Source organism: Emys orbicularis, chromosome 2 (assembly GCF_028017835.1).
Source record: "Emys orbicularis isolate rEmyOrb1 chromosome 2, rEmyOrb1.hap1, whole genome shotgun sequence".
In the NCBI taxonomy this organism is placed as follows: Eukaryota; Metazoa; Chordata; order Testudines; family Emydidae; genus Emys; species Emys orbicularis.
In genome coordinates, this window is record NC_088684.1 from 286,485,697 (window position 1) to 286,508,689 (window position 22,993).

Genomic DNA, 22,993 nt, shown 5'->3' on the forward strand with positions numbered 1-22,993 from the left:
CTGAGCTTGCAATCACAATGCTGACATTTTGTGCAACAGATACAGGTGCGGTACAGTGAGTTTGTGAACAGTGACGGTGCCAGTGCCATGCAGGAACGAAGTGTGATACAAGCTCTCTGCTCAGAATGAGAGGAGCACTATATAAACAAATATGGCAACATGACAGTAACAGGTCCAAGAGGGAGCCAGGGAGAATTTTTTCACAGGAGGCTCTAGATGTATGGGCAGAGTAGAGGAAGAGAAAATAACCACACGAGATGGGAAAGAAATCCTGGCAAGACTGTCCTGATTTGTGCCTCATGTCTATGGAAAAATCAAATCAAAGTTAACAAAAAATTCAACTGATGGTCCTTTCAGGTTGCTTTTAAAAGAAAAATCTTCTCCAAGTCCTCACCCCTGCTCTCTTCCATTTATTCCGTAGTGGCCCAAAATGCCAATTTGCTACCCAGACTGCAGTGCTGAAGGGGACGGGTCTTGCTGAAGAATTTTGGCTGATGGCTCCGGATGTAACCTCTCTAGCTGGGAGTTGGTAGTCCCAGATACAATCTATTCTATTTTTATAATCTTTTTTATATAGGCAAATTTATACATACAGAGACAGACTTCCTCCAAGCCCTATATACACTTTGGATATCTGGTACCACACCTGCATAAAGCTCCCTTTAGCCCAAAGGATCCCAAATTATTTGACAAACTGGTATACAAATGATGGGCCTGATTCTTGAAGCTCTGACTATGCAAGATTCCAAGTAACTTCAGTGCGAGTGTGTGTAGGGCTTGGAGGATCAGAACCTAAACACAGGAATTATTTCACCCACCATTGAAGAGCAATCGATCATTTCGGACCTGAACAAACAGCACACGGTAGCAACAAATGACAGTTTAATAGAGGAAATGAAAGAGACCATACCCAATTGTAACTACAGGAAGATTTTTTTTCCAGGAAAAACACTGGCCATTTATATGATCTCATGCTTCAGGCCCTAAAACCACCACCGCCTGTTGAGGATTCTGCTTCTAATTTATGGCTATTTCATAATTATCAATCATTTCTCGCACCGTCCTCTGAAGGATCTGGTACTGAATAAAGGTCTAGATGGACCATTACCTTGAACCTGTACAGCAGTCCCTGTGTTTCTACAGAATCACCAAAGGTGCAGTGTCAAAGTTTTCCTTTGAGGCCTCCTATCCAAGTATTGACTAGTTTCATTCCTGCTTAACTTGTAAGCTCTAATGAGGTTCCAAAACAAGGTTTGCTAAAATTAGGTGTATTTAGCTGAAGCCTCGGAATTTGTTTGGATAGAAATCATCCTAGTCTCAATTTGTGGTATTACCAAAAGTCAGTGACATTTGTCCCTCATGACATGTATTTTTATGAAACCTCTATTGTTTCTAAAAATAAGAGTAATTTAAACTCTAGCAAGAGAGATTGCAATTGAGGTAAATTTTTGAAGAACAACAGGCATGTATTTTAAATAATGCACTATTATCTTACTTCAATGCAGGGTAAAGGAAATGTCATTTCAGGTAAAAATGTTCCAGCATCAAAAATAAAAGTCCCTTAAACAACACACACCACATTTCAGAAAAATGTAAGAATTTTATAAATTCTATCTTGGAATTCTGGCAATAAATCCCTTGATTTTCCTGCAAATGCTAAGGAAAATGCAAATAATTTTATATAAGATCCTTTTTCCTGATTCTTGTTGTTAAGTAATGTTGTTTCCTTTACAAAAAAAGAACAAGAGTGTATAGTAGGATTTGATTTGTAAATATGAATTGGGTTCCCCAATCTCACAGCTGGGGAAATTGGGAGTTTGCAAGCAGCTATTTCTATCAATTCTCAAAAGCTTGACTCAGTGCCAGGGGAATACCGGCATTTACCGGGTTAGGTGGACGCTAAATTTCCATTGGTCAACAGGAACAAAACCCACTAAGGGTACGTCTACACTTACCTCCGGGTCCGACGGCAGGCAATCGATGTTCTGGGATCGATCCCGGAAGTGCTCGCCGTCGGTACTCCAGCTCGGCGAGAGGAGTACGCGGCATCGACGGGGGAGCCTGCCTGCAGCGTCTGGACCCGCGGTAAGTTCGGACTAACGTACTTCGAATTCAGCTACGTTATTAACGTAGCTGAATTTGCGTACCTTAGTCCGAAGTGGGGGGGTAGTGTGGACCAGGCCTAAGTCTCAACACCGCAAAGCTGCTTGATGCCCTAGCTCATGCTAAGCCTTGGCAGGATTCTCAAATTAGACACTCCTCGTCTATCTAGCCTATGATGCCAGACAGTAACTGAGCTCACAACACAAGACTAATCTGCACAGAAGTGACAAGAGTGAACAGATCGGGAATTTCTAGCCTGGGGTGGGAGTGTACAGCAGAATACCCTATAGCCCAGTGGTCAGGGTACTCAGCTGGGATGTTAGAGATCTGTTTTAAAATCTTCACACTGCTTACTTTGACACACAGACTTGAACCCACGTCTCCCGCATCCCAGCTGAGTGCCCTGACCACCCAGTTATTGACTACAATTCCAAGCAGAGCTAGGCACTTAATGATCTTTGAGGGGCGTGGCCTAATCCCCACCCTTCTCCTTGGCAATTCCTGCCGAGTAGTTTACGCAGCTTACTGACTTCTGAGAATCCCATTCTTAGGATAGGTCTGAACACTGTTCAGGTGTATATACACACGCTAGCATGGCTAAAAAAGCAGTATAGATGTGACAAGGTGGGCTTCAGCAACACAAGCACGTACCTAGGGTCCCTGGTGTGCCTTTACAGCCCATGCCGCCGCATCTACACTGCTATTTTTAGCTATGCTAGTGCAGGTTGGGAAGGAATTTTCCACCAGGTCAGATTGGCAGAGAACTTGGGGGGTTTTCGCCTCCCTCTGCAGCATGGGGCACGGGTCACTTGCAGGTTTAAAGTAGTATAAATGCTGGATTCCCTGTAACTTGCAGTCTTTAAATCATGATTTGATGATTTCAATAACTCAGCCAGAGATTAGGGGTCTATTACAGGAGTGGGTAGGTCAGGTTCTGTGGCCTGTCATGTGTAGGAAGTCAGACAGGATGATCATGAGGGTCCCTTTTGACTTTGAAGTCTATGACGTATGCCTACTTGAGCTGCCATCTTATCTCAGACTGAAATGTAGAACTACCCTTTGGCACCTAACTCTCCCCATGCATTGTACAGGGAGGCTGGACACCTAACTCTGGGCTGAGGATTCTACTGGGCAGCAGGACTCCTATGTCCCTCAGTCCATTTAGCCCTAGATGTTAATTTCATCCATTTTGCCACAATGAATTAAGAGAAATCAGGAACAGAATGAACTGGAGAGAAGCTGGCATGAATTAGTGGAAAGTTACATACATTTTGTCGGGCATAGTTAGGGCCAATTTTATGAATAGATAAAGTAAGAGATGTTAGGCAATTTGCTCAGGATTAGTCAGCAAGTCACTGACTCTCCCCGGGTCTTCTGACTTCTAAACCTATTTTAACCACTACACAATGTTGCCTCCCTAGTAAACAGCATGAACACTAAGCTCAAAAGAAAGCAGCATTTGAAAGACAGTTCAAAATAAAAATTGACCAAAAGTCTTTGTTTACAAACCCTCAACAAGGACAGCACAAGATTTCTGTCACCTCAGTATCATACACAAGGATCCTCCAAATGGCAAGTATGGTAATTTCAATAAATATTTAGCCCTTCAACAGCCTCCTGCTTCTCCACTACAATTCAATATGAAAAAATGTAAAACCGCTTTAAATATGGTAGTATCACAATGAATAAGAGCAGGATAAATTATTAGCTTTGCACAAAATAGGCCAGGCCAATGTCCCTTTAAAGAAATCAACTTCAGTTTGGATCTAACTGAGCACCTTTGCGTCTGTCAGTGGCAATTTTATTACTTAGCCAGGTGGGTATACATTTAGAGTGGCCAAAAAGAGCTCTGAAGTTGCTAAAATACACTCTCCATGAGTAAAAATACTGAGTTCTAGCACTTCAACAGGTCTGTTAAGTTCCACCTTTGTGATGGCTGCCATGGGAATTTTTAGAATTTGTACTTCTATCAAATGCTTCTTTAATTCACAGACTATCTCCACTCTGCCTCATGGCCTCATTCATTCCATGACCTTGATTCATGTCACTCTTGAAGTGGTTTTCAGACAACACAATTTGGCAATTTAAAATTACAAATAGAATAATAAATAAAATAAAAGAATATATGGAGATATACCCATCTCATAGAACTGGAAGGGATCCTGAAAGGTCATTGAGTCCAGCCCCCTGCCTTCACTAGCAGGACCATGTACTGATTTTGCCCCAGATCCATAAGTGGCCCCCTCAAGTATTGAACTCACAACCTGGGTTTAGCAGACCAATGAGCTATCCCTCCCTCTAATAGCTAAGAGGCATCCGATTTATCCTAAGGGTTTTGATCAGTTATATAAACTAACTGCTTCTATTTTTGGCTGCTGATGGGAATTGCTAGAATGTGCTCCTGTGGACTGTTTACAAGATTAAGATTATTGGTAATTGCATCATGGTAGAGACAAGTCAGCAGGGCCTGATAAAATTCACCCTGGGGTACTTAAGGAACTAGTTGAAGCAATCTCGGAACGGTCAGTGATGATCTTTGAGAATTCATGGAGGATGGGCGAGGTCCCAGAGAACTGGAGAAGGGCAAATGTACCTATCTTAAAAAGGAGGGCAGGGAAGAGGACTTGGGGAATTAGAGACCAGTCAATGTAACTTCGATACCTGGAAAGATGCTGGAACAAATTATTCATCAATCAGTTTGTAAGCATCTAGAGGATAATAGGGTTATAAGGAATCGCTAATATGGATTTATCAAGAACAAGTTATGCCAAATCAACCTAATTTCCACCTTTTGGCAGGGTTACAGGCATAGTGGATAGAGATGGGGAGCAGTAGCCGTGATGTATCTTGATTTTTAAGGGTTTTGACACAGTCCCATGTTGACATTCTCATAAGTAAACTAGGGAGACGTGTTCTAGATGAAATTACTATAAGGTGAGTGCACAACGGGTTGAAAGACTACACAGAGTAGTTATCAATGGTTTACTTTCTGGCATTTGCCTCACCTCCTTGTGTCAGATGCCTGAACAATCTTTAAAAAGGAATACATATTTGGTTCTTAGCCTATATTTATTTTTTAATCTGAAAAGAGGTTATCCCTGTTTTTTGTGTGTTAAAACTTCATTTAAGTATAACACCCCTCTGACAAACTTCCTGCTGTTTGCATCCTCCCATGAAATGCATGAGTTCTCACCAGAAGAGTGTTAAAAATTTTCCCCATTGCAGTGTGACATGATGCTGTGTACAGCATGCTCTGCTTACTCTGTGCAGGAGAGAACAAGTCTTGGTACAGAAAGATACAACACTTATCAGGCTTCTGTATAAAACCCAAAATAGATTTACTTTCCCTTAAATGCTCCCAGAGCTCTTAATGCCTGCTATTGTGCTACTTAATGAAGTGTAAGGATTTCATCGCATGTGTCAGCTGATAGTAGGTAATGTGTGACTTCCCAAATTTCTCAATTGGACAAGCCATTTATTGATAAAAGCCTACAATATCCTTCAGTAGTAGTCTAGGATGTAGTATTTTGGCTCATCGTTGTAGAACACTTAGATCTTTTTAAGGGAGAGACTATTAGTAAAGCTGTTACAGTAGGGGAATGAGCTGCTATTCCTGTTTTGTTTTTTTTAAATTCCTGCATCCAGGTTAGTTTGCTGTTACACCAAAGCAAGTCACTTAACGTCTATGTTTTTATCTCATAAGAATACTGAGGCTCAAAGTGTGTAAACTGCTGAGATGATAGGTGCTTTATGTGCATATTTATTATCTCTGTTGGAGGGTTCTCAACTAAGTAATAGGAAGCTTGTAATTTGATCAAATGTCCTAGTTGTGCATTAAAATCTCTTGCTTATGTTGACACCAGGATATTAAAGGTCTTGCACCTCAAGGGACATATGGGTGTAACCACACTGGTAGGATATCCGTGGGATACTCTATATAGTAATGAGACAGGCCCAGATCCCCAGCATTAAAACATGGAATCTAGCTAGTCATATACACCATGAACTCAACTCTTCATAACATGTGGTTTTGCTCTAAAGTTCTATGTAAGGACCAGTTTCAGAATCTTTCATAGGATAAGCTGGTGGCAATGTCTAAACTATGAAGGTCAAAGTTCATAAGAGTTGAAGGAAGTGTTTTCCCTTTTGTGAAAGCAACTGCTAGTTTGAACATCTTATTTTTAAAAATCACGAACTGCAAGGGGGGGGGGGGACACTTAGAATGAAGCAAAGCTGATCAAAACTTAGAATCTCCATTCTACAGGAAATTCCAACACTTCAAAATTTCCTTTCATTACAAATTGGAATAAAATGTCAATTTCCTCAGAAACAGTCTGAAAATTTTCTTTTTGGAAATATGGAAACAGCTCATTGAAGCACTTCATTTTGACTTTATATTACGTATTTGTTGAAACGAAGCACTTAGACCTTGTTGAAATTTTCCGTTAAATACCCGGGAAACACTCCCATGAAACATTTCAGTTTTGCTGAACCAGCCTTTTCCAACAGAAAACTGTTCCATTGGAAAATTATTTTTGATCAGCTCTAGAATGAAACATGCAGAGCCAGTTCCTCAGCTGGGGAGTATTGTTATAGCTCCATTGAAGTAGCTGGCACTCAGAGTACCTAAAATAATACAAAAAGAACAGGAGTACTTGTGGCACCTTAGAGACTAACAAATTGTTAGTCTCTAAGGTGCCACAAGTACTCCTGTTCTTTTTGCGGATACAGACTAACACGGCTGCTACTCTGAAACCTAAAATAATACAGTCTCTCTCGGGAATATTGACCTTAATTATTTTTAAGTTAATCCCCATTCCCACTTACACATCCAAAAAACACCTCTGAACCATCAGGAACATCTACTTTGTTCCTTCACCCTCATGCTTCCCTCCTTTTGCAGCTTGTCTCAATTTCATCTGTCAACTCTTTGGGTAAGGAATTATCACTAAGACTGCTTAGGTGGAAAGCACACCGGAGCTCTGATCCTGATTGAATAACTTGAATAAATCTAATTTATCTAAATATTTTTTTAACCATTCTTTCCCTATTTTGGCTTGCATTCCTTCCCCCTTGTTGTTAACATTAACTTTGTTAAGTATCTGGTCCCAATTTACCTTTTTAGTGAAGAATGAAGCAAAACAAGCATTAAATACCTCAGCCTTTTTGACGTTATCTGTTATTAGTTCTCTTGCCCCGCTAAGCGGAGGACCTACACTTTCCCCATAAAGAATATGGGCATCAGCAATTTACTTCAAACAGTTCTACCCACTTTCCAGCAGGATGTTACACATCAGTACCGTATGTACTTTATACAATGTACTCTTCAATCCTGTGAAGCTACCGTTTTATGGTTTTGACTAGCTCTGCTGCTTAGTTTAAAAAAATCATATTGTCCAAGCAATTGATTTAAAGGAGTGGCTTTTGGTTTATGCTGAAATGATTTATTCATATTGACAGAGACCATTTCCAGCACAATAATCTTAAAATAGTGAGAAAAATACGTCAAAAGAAAAACTGCTCTTAGAAATCTTGTTTGAAATACAGGACCATCTGACAGTGTGGCATTTTTTAACTGGGTTTCTATGTGCCATTGCAAGCCACTTTGGCCAAACATGAAGCAATGCAGTATTGTCCATATTCCCTTTACTCCAAGTTGATAAGGAAGTTACCCGCAATCTGTACTGAGCCATCTTCTCCAAGAAGAATATTCCCTGCTTTCACATCCCTGTAGAAAATAAAGCAACAATATGTATTACTTATTAAGCAAAGATACTACAAACTATTTTGCCCACACACGACATAGGACTGGAATGTGGATTTGGCTGGGTGAGGGGATGTATTAGGGCCCTGAAAGTCTCTTTATCCTTCATGACTTCCTCAGAAGCAGCTCCTCTCGTCCTTCTGGAGCAGTCCTGAAAGCAGCAGCAGCTCAGGTGTAGATCAGTTCCAGGGCTGAACTCCACATGCTCACTCCCAAGTTAATATTTGCAAGGTTCTTCCAAACACCAGCATGGGATATTTGCTTGACACCCCACCCCCCCTCCCAAAAGCACACATCAGAACAAAATTAGACAAAAACTGCCCAGGGATAGGGATTCTAAATATACTTTTAGTAACAGTAAACTGGAGTTGACAGCATCATTTTGAAGAATATTTGAATAACTATTTAACATCCTGCCAATTGTGAATTTGTTCCTAGCAGTGGCCATCTTGAGAAGACATGTATTTGCATCTGTAGTGCAAGAGCTAAGTAGAGAGTGACCAGATTCCAATCTGCCTTAATCTAAGAATTTAAAGGAGTATACATGGGAGCACTAATATTAATTACTATTCTGCACTTTAAGCCAATTGTATAGCTTAATGGGATTCACATAAGTTATTTAGAGGCTGTTGCATTGTGCAGTATCAGTGACAAAAAATAAAACTTACTTCTATGAAGGTAGTATACCACCAGTGTTTACTGAACATCCTCAATACAGTAATACAATAGCTTCCCGTATATTACAAGCCTGAAATATGTTTGTGATAAAGCCCCACTTAGTTGCCTATCACTGATGTACAGTGGATACTAGAAAAGTTGTAATATCCTAGCATGCAAGTGTGACTTGTTGAAAAAGGTCTTTGGGAAGTGAATTAATTACTTGTTAAGGGTGCTGAATGGACAGGCCTAGATAATCAAGTGTTCTAGTTACAGAGCAGGGACATCACAAGGCTGCAGCAATACAAAGATTTGCCACTATGTGACTAAACCCAGACTTGGATGGGTTCTCTCCATGGATTATTCAATTCTCAGTGTGTCTCCTGAGACTGCCAATAAGGGGGCTACGTGCATTGGTGGTGTAGCGTGTTGGTCTCAGGATATTGGAGAGACAAGGTGGGTGAAGTAATATCTTTTACTGGACCACCTTCTGCTGGTGAGAGCGAGTAGCTTTCAAGCTATGCAGAGCTCTTCTTAAGTCTGGGAAAGGTACTCAGTGTAACAGCTAGGTACAAGGTGGAACAGATTGTTGTAATAAGCCATAAATCCAGTGTGTCTACTCAGTCCATGATTTTAGTGTCTAGCAAAGTTATGAATTTGTTTATGCTAAACACTAAAATCATGGGCTGAGTAGACACACTGGATTTATGGCTTATTACAACAATCTATAACCCTCTAACAACCCACCCCTAGCTGTGTCCCGTCCCCCGTTCCCTCCAAACACACACACGCACACTTCCCTTCCCCCCTACGACTGGAGAGGTGTTAACCGGCCACTTCACCTTGAATGCTCTCTTACAATGTATTGACTATTATATTGCCTCTCACCTACCCTGTCTCTCTAATAAGGGACTAGAGAGACAAGCTGGGTGAGGTAATATCTTTTATTGGACCAACTTCTGTTGGTGAGGGAAACAAGCTTTCGAACTACACAGAGCTCTTCTTCAGGTCTGGAAAAGGTACTAAGTGTCACAGCTAAACACAAGGTGGAACAGCTTATTTAGCATAAATAGTTAATGCGTATTAATAGAACACTTCACCTTGAAAACTCCTCTCTTTCACCAACAGAAGTTAGTCCAATAAAAGAGAGACTACTTCACCCACCTGTCCCTCTAATATCCTAGGACCAACACAACTACAACAAAACTAAAAATAATAACGGGGGTCATTTATACGTAGGACAACTGTCCACTGCAAGCTAGACAGACCATCAACTCATTTCACCCAGGTCAAAGACCTAAGTTTGTTTGTGTGTACATATACACACCCAGCCACACAAAGCTATTCTCAAAAAGGAAACCAGTTTTCATAGTGAAGATGGGCATTACTTATGCACTTTTTCCTATAATTAAATCTCCACACAACATGGTCAAGAAAGCAGTATCATGCAAACAGATCAGCTTCTATATGCTAGAGATTTTAAGGCCTCATTTTACAAACCTACGTTTATACATTTCCATTAATTCCGAAAAGTATCACAGCACTTTTTTGGGGGGAGGGGGACAATAATGGGTTAAAAACCACGTTAAAAATATAGCTGTGTCATTTCCTCCCCCAAGCTCTTCTTGTAATATTGCAGTAAGAGGACAACATTTAAAATCCCAGTACAATTAGCATTTGAGAGAGTTGTTTACTCTTTTCTGTTTTTACAGCAGTAAGAAATGAAGCCTTTCCTGCATTCGGTCACAGGCAAGCCCTCTTGGTGCATATGAAGATGGATTCCACCAGGATTCTGTCCCTAACAGCACCTGTAGCTGGGAAAGTTTAGAAAGTGCTAAAGGCTGGACTGCAAATGCCACCAGTTCGCTAGCTACGGATTTGGCTTTTGTTCAGCAAGAAATATGTGCTAGATATATGCAAAGCCAGTTCCAGGAATCCCTCCTGGCACTTACCCATGTGCAGAGGTTGCTCAGTGAAGCCCTCTGGATAACTGGTGGAATAAGTCACTTCCTACAGCAAGTTCTCCAAGCCATTTTCTTCTGGCTGCCCCTGGGTCTCCCCCAAGACATACTGATTTACAACAACTTGCAGCTTACAATGGTGTTGGGGTAGGGGAGAGAAGGGGAGGGTTGTGTTTGGGAGGAACAGAACGGCATGCATGGCCCCATGTGGCTGGACCCACCTAATACAGGAAGAACTGGTACTCAATGGCTCTTTCAATTTACTAAGAATCCAGCACTGTACATGACAGTAGTTTTCGAGGTAAGATTGGTCCATCAATGGCCTGTGCAATGGTACAAAGCCTTTCATAGTTCACCCTATGGCTACACTGCATCACAGCTGGCTAACCCACTAAGTGGAATTTGATGTATATTCAATCAAGTACTAGAGATAAAACTTGGCTGACATTTATGAAGCAGAGTCAGCTAAGGGAGAAACGTTAACGGTCATGCACTGTGTTATTTAGAAACCAGTTATGTTTCCATTTACACAGAAACAATTGGGTAACAAGCTCCATGCAGACTCAGAGAATGCCAGATTGCCCCACCCTTGCCAGGATACGTTGCTGAATAATACTGGGGCATCAAGAGAGAGTTAAGGCAGGCATTTAGAATGTATCTAGTAAAAACTTCAGCAGAAAAATCCTTCTATTCCTTGAATCTCCTAAGTTCTCATACATGCTTGTTAAGATGTCTATTAAAATGGTGCTCTATCAGCAAGTTAAAGAAGAATGGATTGGATGAATGGACTATAAGGTGGATAGAAAGCTGGCTAGATTGTCAGGCTCAACGGCTCAATGTCTAGTTGGCAGCCAGTATCAAGCACAGTGCCCCAGGGGTCGGTCCTGGGGCCAGTTTTGTTCAACATCTTTATTAATGATCTGGATAATGGGATGAATTGCACCCTCAACAAGTTTGCAGATGACATAAGCTGGGGGGAGAGGTAGATACGCTGGAGGGTAGGGATAGGGTCCAGAGTGACCTAAACAAATTAGAGGATTGGGCCAAAAGAAATCTGATGAGGTTCAACAAGGACAAATGCAGAGTCCTGCAGTTAGGAAGGAAGAATCCCATGCACTGCTACAGGCTGGGGACCGACTGGCTATGCAGCAGTTCTGCAGAAAAGGACCTAGGGGTTACAGTGGACGAGAAGCTGGATATGAGTCAGCAGTGTGCTCTTGTTGCCAAGAAGGCCAACGGCCTTGACATTTGGTGAGAAACGGAGGGGAAGGGGAGAGTGAAACATGCTTCCACCATCACACCCTACTGGAATAATCAGGCTATTTTAAATGAAATTTAACCGATACTCCCTGCCACCCAGCAGGGGGCTTCTGCCGAGGTGTTCCTGAAAGCTGAGTTTCCATGTCACAGTCCAAAGGCTAGAAATAGACTGGGAAATTCTCCTGTGTTCATCCACTGAATTCTTGGATTTCCTGATCTCATTTCCTCTATAGCAATTGCAATAGAGGGCGAGCACAAAGCTTCTTTAACAGCTACTACAAACGGTTACATAAATCAATGAGAAAGCATACTGTGGAGTCACAACGTCTGCTTCTTACCTCTAGGGAGCCAAATAATTTTGCAGTGCCCAGTCTCAGGCACTAGTAATGGATGAGAGATTCCAGGTTTGAGCTTGGTTTGCATTTCAAAACCTAATGTCAGATTTAGGTTATGTAAATGACTGGATATACTTGCTGATGTGGCAATACGGATATATATACTATGGGGCTCCAATTCTCATATATGCTCATTTAAAACACATTCCTAACTCATGTCTGTTTATCTGTGAAAATTGAGGGACAGAAGCAGGAGGTGGCACTTCCCAGTTCTCAACCTCCTTCCCCAAAAGCTGGAAGTAGCTCTCAGGCTAGGCCAAAGTAGTGAGAGGGGAAGGAAGTTCCCTTGATTTATAATTAAACTGGATGTTTACACATGTAAAGGGACCTTTAAAATGGAAACAGTCATCCTTTGAGCCACTGATCTTAAATCAGTGTTGCTTTCCAGGTTTCCATTGCACGTTACATTTCTCCCTCTGGTACAACGATCAGAGACTCACTGACTGCGGAATGGTCTCTCTCCTATGTAAAAAGCTTTACAAGATTTCTGTTTTTAATAGAAGAGAGGATACAATGTGGCCTATTATACATTTACACCTTCTATCCAAAACCATTTCTGTTACAGACTTGCGAAATTTCAAGTGTATATTACTAAACTAATATAGTAAGTGGCCTATTTCTCATGCTTTAACGGAATTCTGTGATGGATGGAATAAAAATACAAACACCATTTTCCCCATCCTGGAAACACTGTAGTCCAGTAAGTATGGAGCCTGGAAAGAATAGCAACCTGGAATAATTGAGGAACCTTCATTGACTTTGGGTTTAAGGGATCCCCAATTAAGTAACTAAGTTACACTAAGGAGAGAAAATCTGGTTCATTATGATGAAACATGGGTATTATCCATCTTAAAATGGTCTTTGAAGTGGTTTATTCACTGTAGACATGCTGTACTATAAATGGAAAATGAGATGAAGATTGCTTATTGAATCCACTGCTTTATTGACTAGAATGATGTGGGAAGACTCATCTATATTGGGTAACAGCGTTGACAAATCAGAAGGTGCCTTAAATAAGGCAGTGATGACATACTTGAAGTGAACGATCCTTCCGTTTCTAAAATTGAAAAAAGTGGTTGCGTGTTTCACCTGAAATAACTAACAGTTGCTGTGATGCAAGTAGAGGATGGAGATGATCCACTCAAGGTCTCTCCCAAATAATTCTAACAACTCAGGAATTGCTAAAAATGACACTAGCTTCATATGTTACTAAGTAATCTCTCTACAGACCACTGAATTCCAAGACACAATCAGAGCTGAACCCACACAACAAGTTTGAAAGTTGTCCTGGTTACTATTTCATGCATTTCATGATAGATTTTTCTCCATTCATTACTAAGCAGCTTGATTTACCAAGTACTGAGGAGGAAATTCAAACAAGCTTTCTTGCTTTTAAATTTCCTAGTAACAAGTATGACTACAAAGAACAAAGAAAAGGAGAATCAGTAAGATTAAGATCTTTCATATCTCCCTGCAAGCATCGCTCTCAGGCTCATGACAAAGGTCTGAAGTGAAGAACAAAAAAATAGTGTGGAGTTCATTTCCTAAACACAAATAAAATGCTTTGATAAATCCAGCACTCACAGTAACGGTGAAGCACGTGACACTTAGGCCAGGGATCACAATGGAAAGGTAAGCAGTGCTGGAAGTGGTCCAAGTAGGGTGACCAGACAGCAAATGTAAAAAAATCGGGATGGGGGGGGAGAATAGGAAAAAGACCCCAAAATCGGGACTGTCCCTATAAAATCGGGACATCTGGTCACCCTAGGTCTGAGCCTGAAGTACCAAAGTGAGATTTATATTGAGTAGATCTTCTAGGTTTTACAAACTGCACAGACACAGTGGTATCTGATCAGCCCTCTTTCTTACACGCTTTTATCAGCAGTGACAATGCCATTAGGCTTCAGAGCTATCATCACTTCCCTTGAAGTGGATAAGGGCACTCTTCACAGGAACTATAGTTTCTGGCTGTCTGCAGCCTCAGGCAAATGTCACTGTCTCAGGTTTACCTATGGTTCATACTGGAAGGTTGTCTGAGACCATGCAGGTTAGGCACTTATTAAAAATGAATTCCAAGATGATAAAGTACAAGTTGCCGCCACCAGGACAGAGCACTAGCTTGCTAAGTCACCACAATTTGATCTAATTTGGTTCCTGCTCTTAGACACAGAGATGCAACAGTGCCATGTGCCCTCTTATGACAGATACTGTGCTAGACATTCTGTGAAGCTGTGCTAGACATTCTGGGATCTGTTCTTCCCTACAATGATTGCTTAAGGCTGTAGACAAAAATTCTCATAGTTTTGGAAAAAGTTTTCAAATAAAGCAGAAATGAGCAACTTATAATGAGCTAACGGTTACTGCTGTCCCTCATTCTTACTGAGAAAGAAGACGACTAAATCCCATGAGAAGTGTGACTTAATCCAGGTTTCTGTGAATTTAGAGTCCTTGAAGGGCACCAAATTGACAGCACTGGCTACCAGCGACCTCTGTTTGTCCACAGAACAAATGTTGCTTATCGGTCTGCCTCACCCCAGACCTAGAACAGCCTTCGCGGGTGGCAAGGTAGTTCAGTTTCCATTCCCCTTCAGACACTTGTCTCTCGAGCCCGACTGTTCACCAGTCACAGTAGATTTCTATATAGGCACTTTCCTACTGGATACTGGGTTTTGGCATGATACCAGCTCATTTCCCATAGGCTACAGAATGGCCATAAAATAGTAACAGCTTTCGGCCACTACCAATTTGGCCTGGTTTCAAACAGGCAATTAGAGATGAAAGGCTCCATATCGTGTTACCAATCCCTTGAGCTATTCAGTTCCCATTGGGTTTGTCTTTTTTCAAATGCATTCACTAAAACAAATTTGTAGTGCTGGAAAAAAAAAAGTTACACTATTGTTACTAAAATAACGAACTACAGCACTTAACAGTCTCCATGGCAATTATAAGAATACTGGGATCCAGTTTTACTGCACCACCTGCCAGCAGACCTGTCAATGCATTACTCAGCTACAAGGAAATAAAGTTGGTATACAGAGTTCTGCCAATACACTTCCAGAGCCACCTTCACATTAACCCCTAACAGAGCCAGTTTACTGCAATCAGCAATCGCGTAGGTATTTGTCCAATTTATTGAAGCTGTATTCACATAGAAAGGTGCAATCTTTGACTACTATTCTCAGCCACAAACCAAATTTTTCAGCTGTGACTTAGTTGAAGTTAGTTGTAATGTGGGCAGGGAAGTTAAAAAAATGGATTGTTAACCTCACAGTGTCTCTTTAGCTCCCTCACATGTGCACCCCCACAAACTCCACTCGGCGTTCTCCCATTCATCTGGCAAACACCTATTAAGTCTCTTCTTTGATTTCCTTCACTGCATTTTTCCTCTTCCTTCGTGCGCCCTCCCCAAGTCAGGAGACCAAGCCACCTCATTGGCATGAACATCAGGAACTGTGTTTCTTCTTCACAACATTCAGTTGAACACCATGGCACTCTCCCCTACAAGACTGATAATTTTGAAGAGGTGGAATATTTTCAAGATAAATGATTGCCCTGCATCAGTGTATATAGGCAGCTTCAACAAAGAGAACACCACAGGTGCTGCCTCTACAGGTAAAGATGAGCCAGCAAGTAAATGCCTAAATGTACTGGTGCCTGTTTTCGATGCAAGGCCAATATTTTCAATATATATAATTTTTAGCCACTTACTGAACCTTTTCATATTTGGAAAACATTATTTGACTAAAGAATTCTGTGATTCTCAGATCCTGAAAAGTCTTAATTTACATATGAGTATTTGTGATTTATCATTTCACTTGGGTTGAAATTTCAGTTACACAACAGCTAATCATGAACAGAAAAATAATTTCAATTAAAATAGGGAGAAAGACAAAGAGACGTTGAAGGAGTTAATCAGCATGATTCATTTGTCAGGTTGCCATAAAAAGTGTCACCTGAAAAAGCATTAAACTTAACTTTGACTAATTCATTGTAAGTTCAGTAATTTCAAAAGCTCTTTGGTTACTTTTGCTTTAGTTACATATTGCATGGAGTCATCCATCAAACTCCCAGACATCTGATAATCCCCGATCATATACACAGAAGAATCAGAGTCCAAATCAGGAGAGGTGCAAAATATCTACAGCATTATCTGGAACTGACCTGTCAGCTTAGTCACAAAATGGGCTTGTCTCGCTTGTTTGACTTCTGTGGAAACTTCATTGGGTGCAGTCCTGAAGCCCTGCTCATGAAAGCAATCCCACAGATATCAGATTGCTCACACAATGGCTGCAAAATTTGGCCCTTAATCTTTAGCACACTGGCTAGTTCTCAGGTGTTTAATACTTTAGACACTGGCAAGATTCCTAGGGTTTCAGATAGTCAGTGGGGTCATGGTGCTAGAAAGGGAGGATTGACTTCTGGCTATGGAGGTCAAATAAGGATAAACAATGGATGTATGCAGTAAGACATGGCCAAGTGCAGATGAGTGTATAACATTAAGACTGTCTGCTTCTGCCTCTGGGGTACTGGAGGTGGTGCCTCATGCTTTAGGAGGCAAACAGGAAATGTGGCTTCTGCTATTTGAAACCTACAAGGAATTGACAAACTAGTGATGTTAAGGTTGAGGAGCAACTGGAGAGATAAGCTGTATTTTTAAAACGCATCTCATTAAAGTGCAGCCAACCTTTACTGACGTACCACTTTTCCCTTTGCTTTTCAGATGGTAAGCTCTGTGGGCAAGGGACTCTGCTAGCACATTGTGAGTACTACTGGATACATACACACACACACACACTACACTTCCATTAAGGAAGAAGTGGAGGATTTCAAAGCAGTAGTTCCTGGCTCCATTTTAAGTACTTATATGGCCCTCATTACTGTATATCTGAGCTCACAATTTTTTATGCATTTACCCTCTCAACAGCCTAGTGAGGTAGGGCAGTGCTATTATCCCCATGGTATACATGGGGAACTGAGGCAGAACAAGACAAAGCGACATGGAGCCTATGGCACAGCAGGCAACTTAAACTGGGTCTCCCAAGCTCCGTGCTGGCACCCTAACCCTGGGGCATTCGTCTCACAATCAGGAATCTGAGATAAATATGAAGCTTTTCACCAGAGACGCTTGTGCTTCACTTTGGCCGCTAAGGAGGTTAAACAAGAATTTCAGCAAACATTTAAGCCCTCCCTAGATGTCTGACTTTCCAACTTCCCCCAAAGAGTATTATCCAACTACTTCTACCTACCCAAAACAGCAACAGACTCACTCTAGTGATAATGAAAAGACGGCTGCCCAAACCTTAATTGGAAGCGACACTGCAACTATGACAAGCTTGTGTGGAGTGAGAAGCAGCAGCAGGATTTCATTAAGCCAGTTTGCCATGTGGTAACTTAATTTCCCCATTTAAGAAGGCACATTATTTAAAAAGTACATCAGCTGAATATATATATTCAGTCTCTACTGATTTTACAGCAATAGCTGTTTGTCCTCTGATTAGGTCAAGAGTTCCCATAGTCATCCTTTAGGGCGGCTCTGCCAATGGCGTGGTGTCAAGGTTGGCCAGATGTGCTACTTACATTTATTCTACTGTACTGTGACTAAATGTATACAGACAATTTTCTGCTAGGTGTGATATGACTCAAGTGTTCCAGCTACATTTGTGTAATTGACTGAACAAACATTTCATTGTGCTAGATATTTAAAAAATAAGAGCGCAAGTAGCTAACAGAAGGCTTGTACTCCACAGCCCTGACCTGATTTCACACCCTGCTTTATACCTGCACTCAGAAGCCCCATGTTACAAGCATCTTTCAGGTGGCAGTGATCACCAGATGGATTTCCTCCAGAACCAGTAGATCTTTGGTCAGCTCAAAAAGTGAGTCAAAGTTAGTTACATTAAACACTTCCTGTCAGAACTGCAGCCGCAAACCTTTCGTCCCTCATAAGAGCATATGAATGGCCATAATGAATCAGACCAAAGGTCCATCTAGCCCAGTATCCCGTCTTCCAACAGTGGCCAATGCCAGGGACTTCAGAGGGAATGAACAGAACAAGTAATCAAGTGATCTATCACATATTGCCCATTCCTAACTTCTAGTAAACAGGATAGGGACACCATCCCTGCCCATCCTGGCTAATAGCCATTGATGGACATATCCTCCATGAACTTGTCTAGTTCCTTTTTGAACCCTGTTATAATCTTGGCCTTCACAACATCCTCTGGCAAGGAGTTCCACAGGCTGACTCTCTGTTGTGTGATGAAATACTTCCTTATGTTTGTTTTAAACTTGCTGCCTATTAATTTCATTGGGGGGAAGGGGGAGGAGCCTAGTTCTTTTGTTTCTCACAGGCACATTGCTTTCTTCCTGCAACCAGTATGAAATCCTCTCTTTACAATGCAGAGGGGACACGCTCCAAAACCTTGCCTTTGTAGTTGGATTGGTCAGTCATCCTTCCACCCAGCTCTACAGTAGAACTTTCCAGACTGCTTTGCCCCACATGCTGCTGGTATCACTCTACTTTCAGTGTGTGTATTCTCTTGTGGCGACATTATGAGATAGCTGTCCAGATTTTCCCAGAATGCACAGACACAAACCAGATTCTGAGTGTGGTACTTGTGACTCATGGTTGTGGACATAAAGATGCAGCAATGACAAAGCGCAACCAAGTTTGCTGTATTTAATTCAGGACATTGACCTAACTAATTAGAAAAGTACAATGGTATTTGTGGCGTAACTGGATCCAAAATGGATACAGCACGTTTGGCCCCAGGCGCCAAATGTTTCGTGGAAATCAGTTTTCTGTCAATTGCACTAAAAATAGCCACGCAATGCCCCAAAGAATCTTTACCATAGTTACTTTCATACTATTCATTACAAGTCAAATGAAGAGACCATCATGTCTTTTTAATGCAGAGTACTTCTGTTTGGGACTGGTACAATTGCTGCTGGAATACCGTGTCCAGTTCTGGCAGCCATAATTCAAGGACGTTAATAAATTGGAGAAGGTTCAGAGAACAGCCAAAAGAATGATTAAAGGAGTTGAAAACCTGCCTTATAGTGACAGACTCAAGGAGCTCAATCTATTTGTTAAGCTAAAGAGAAGGTTAAGGGGTGACTTGATTGCAGTCTATAGATACCTACACAGGGAACAAATATTTAATAATGGGCTCTTCAATCTAGCAGAGAAAGGTATAAAGATAATCCAATGGCTGAAAGTTGAAGCTAGGCAAATTCAGAAACAAGGCATAAATTTTTAACGGTGAGAGTGATTAACTGCTGGAGCATTTTACCAAAGGCCAGGGTGGATTCTCTATCACTGATCATTTTTAAATCTAGATTGGATGCTTTTCTAAAAGATCTGTTCTAGGAATTATTTTGGGGAAGTTCCATGACCTGTGTTAAACTGTAGGTCAGACTAGAACTAGATCGTAATAGTACCTTCTGGCCTTAGAATCCATGAATCTATGAAAAGTAATTCCTACAAAAAAAACTAATTTTAAATAAAGGCAGTGACAATATTAGTCGTGCGTGTCAATAAGATTATACTGAAAAATTACCAGCTTCAGACCACCAGCTAAACAGATCTATAGAAATGCCCAGCAGAGCGTGTTTTTGCCATTTACCTAAAATGTTGGTAAATGTTTTCAGTTTTTGACAAAAAACTTTCAAACATCAAAAACAGCTTTCAAAATCTAAACTCTCATTTTTAATTTTGGGTTTTCATCAAGCCACAAAGTTTTCATGGAGATTTTGGAAAACCTGAATATTTTTAATATTTTCCTGAAAAAAATTAACTTCTTTTGACCAGCTCTACTAGTCACCCAACTGAAGTAGAAATGACATTATCCCAGCACTACAAGAGTAATATGTATGAGTGTACCAAAGCAGCAGGAAACCAGTATCTTCCCCAAACCCATGCATTCCCCAATATAGATTGTTCTCCAGCAGAGACCTCATGGCTGGAATGAGGTTGTTAATTTCATTCTCTTTACCTTACAGACTACACTGACTCAGCATCCTCCTTGTTCTGTTCCCAAAGTAAGCCAAGCCCAGCATAATCAAGAAGAAGAGTGTTAATACGGGATTCTCATTACAAAGGTAAGAGGGTTTTCTTTTCTCCTTCACTTAGATGAAGGGAGACAATTATCCAGTTTTAAAACTTTCTGGAATCTTTTGTACAAGACACTATCTGATATGAAGTTGTACTGTAAAGGTTGCAACTAGTCTTTTATTATAGGTGGGTCTGGAGCAGCACTACCTATTAAGGATGCCCCTCGCTTCCTATTATCAGACTGTTTCCAATTGCTCATAAAACGTGGGTTGAAGTTTTCCATGCTATGTCAGGCTGAAGGTTTTGGAAAATTTTAGCCAAAATGGTTCAGCCGCTTCTGAGAATGAGTCTAAGGGGAAAAAATGCCATTTTGCCCATATTAAATTCTAGAGACTTCTTTTCTTTGAAATTCTCTAGCGCCTCTGTGCTCTGGAGCAGGGATGTGAAATTCAGCAGGGGATAGCCTTAGTGTTAGGTATGTGCCTTTTGCTACTCCCGTGAAAATCTGCCCTAATCCGGCCAAGTTATAAACCTCTGAAAGTCCGTTCGTACATGCTCAGTAGAGACTTGCTAGAGCAGTGGTTTTCAACCTTTTTGAATGTGCAGACCCATAAAAAATTTCAAGTGGAGGTGTGAACCCTTTGGAAATCTTAGTCTGTGGACCTCCAGGGGACCACAGGTTGAAAACCATTGTGCTCAAGCTTGCTACCAGCTAACGACTATGAAGATTACATCTGCACTGAGCAAGCTCCATCTTCTTGCAGCTCCTACATGTTACCAACTGTCCATGTGCCATTCCCACAGCATGACTGAGCATGCTCCAGCCCAAGGCGAGGGGCTCAGGATGACTTTCCCTGTAATTGCTGCTCCAGGCCAGGGTCGGGCCAGGGAGCCTGTCTCTCTGTGTACTCTCAATGACACCATGCTAGCACCCAAGCAGCATGGAGGAAGCAGTCTGACTTGAATGCAGAGGGGACAAAGGCCAGGCCATGAGAGCGGGAAAGAATTACACTGGGACAAGGAGTCTGGTGAGACTGGGACTGGAGAGCAGAGAAAAACTGACTGGGAGGGAAGAGGGGGAGGCTGGGACTGGAAGCTGAGGGAGAACACGGTGTGTGTGTGTGTGTGTGTGTGTGTGTGTGTGTGTGTGTGTGTGTGTGTGTGTGTGTGTGTGTGTGTGTGTGTGTGTGTGTGTGTGTGTGTGTGTGTGTGTGAGAGAAATATGACTAGGAGGCAGTGTGGGAAACAAGGTGGTGGGGGAAGGAGACATACGACAAGGGTATGGGGGGAAACTGGGACTGCCTGGGCAAAAAGATTGGGACAAGAAGTCCAGGGAGGGAGACCGTGTATGACAGCCATGTTGGGGGAGGTGGGGAGAGATTGGACAAGGAGCCAGGAGGGGAGAACTGGGATGGGATGGGATGGGATGGACAAGGAGACAGGGACGGGGTGTCAGGGGGAGAAGATTGGGAGTTGGACAGCGAGCCTGGAGGGGGAAACTAGGACTGGCTGGGCAAGGAGACTGGAACTGGGATTAGATATGTAAGGAGTGGGACAAGAAGCCAGAGATGGGGAAGTGACAGAACAGGGACAGAGGGGTTAAAGTTGGAGGAAATGGACAGAAGAGTCTGTGACCACTAGAGAAAACTCCCTTCCAGAGCTTAAAATGAAACCCAAGATTCCTGAATCTCACCACTCCTCGCTTTCACAGATATTTGCTGACAACCACTAGAAAAGTATTGCATCTCCACCTCCTCTTGCGCTGGTCCACATAGAGGAAGACAACCTACTACTGCTATCACTAATTCAATTAGTTCACATGGCAAAGGTCCATGAAATGGATCTAAAAGTTCATATGCAGCTGATGACCCACATGGGTGTCAATATGATGCTATATGACAATTTGTTTTCTCAGTTTGTTTTTTTTAATAATCTAGGAACTAAGAGCCATATTAAGGATGCAAAATTAAGCACTCAAATATTAGGAAACGCCAAAACTATTTATTTACATGATCACATACTAATTTTTCCACAGGACCCCTGCCCCAATCAGTGCAGAGGATGGAAAGCGCTCATTCAATGAACAGCTACTCAATATTTTGTTTTCATCTCATTGTTCAGTGTGTGGCCCCACGTCTTGTTCACTGCACATTATTCAAACCCTGCTCTGAAGACAGAAGTATTAATTTCCTCATGGTCTTTTCTATGGTGCTCAACACTATAGTATCCAAGCGATTCACAAATATTCATTAATCAGACCCATAAAACCCATGTGAGAGGAGTAGGTATTATTATTCCCACTTGACCGATGGGGAGCTCAGGCACAGAGGGATTAGGGACAAAGGTATTCATTAATTTTAAGTGCCCAATTTGACATGTCTACCACATGATTTTTCAGAGTACTTAGCATTAGATAACACTTTATATATTCTAGCCCAACTCCCACTCACTTCAGCTGTGAGTGCTCAGCACTTCTGCAAACCAGACCCCCTGGTCTCAAGTTGGATACCCAGCAAATGAGGAACACATAATTTGTGACCACCTGCGAAAAGTTTGATTTAATTGGATTTGCCCAGCATCTAACAGGAACTCTGGTAGAGGCAAGGACAGAATCCAATCCTCCAGGGCAGCATATGACTGAGTTAACCATTCTTCTTCTTCCTGCAATCCCCTGTCTTGTTCACTACACACCTTCGAACTTCTTTAACAAGGGAGGAGGGGGCTCAACAGACAACCGTCCCCTTTACTACACAACCCTGATTCATCCCCACAGCAGGTCCATCCTGTGCAGTGAATGAGG

General features: G+C 41.7%; 1 protein-coding gene across 2 annotated transcripts in view; it reads right to left on the minus strand.

The window, feature by feature from the left end:
• Positions 1-22,993, minus strand: part of OXSR1 (oxidative stress responsive kinase 1) — a 118,216-nt gene that overhangs the window by 36,112 nt on the left and 59,111 nt on the right. For both annotated transcript variants that reach the window (XM_065397712.1, XM_065397713.1), the window contains one exon: positions 7,776-7,831. In XM_065397712.1, the coding sequence (XP_065253784.1) occupies positions 7,776-7,831 (56 nt within the window). The remainder of the gene's footprint in view (positions 1-7,775; positions 7,832-22,993) is intronic.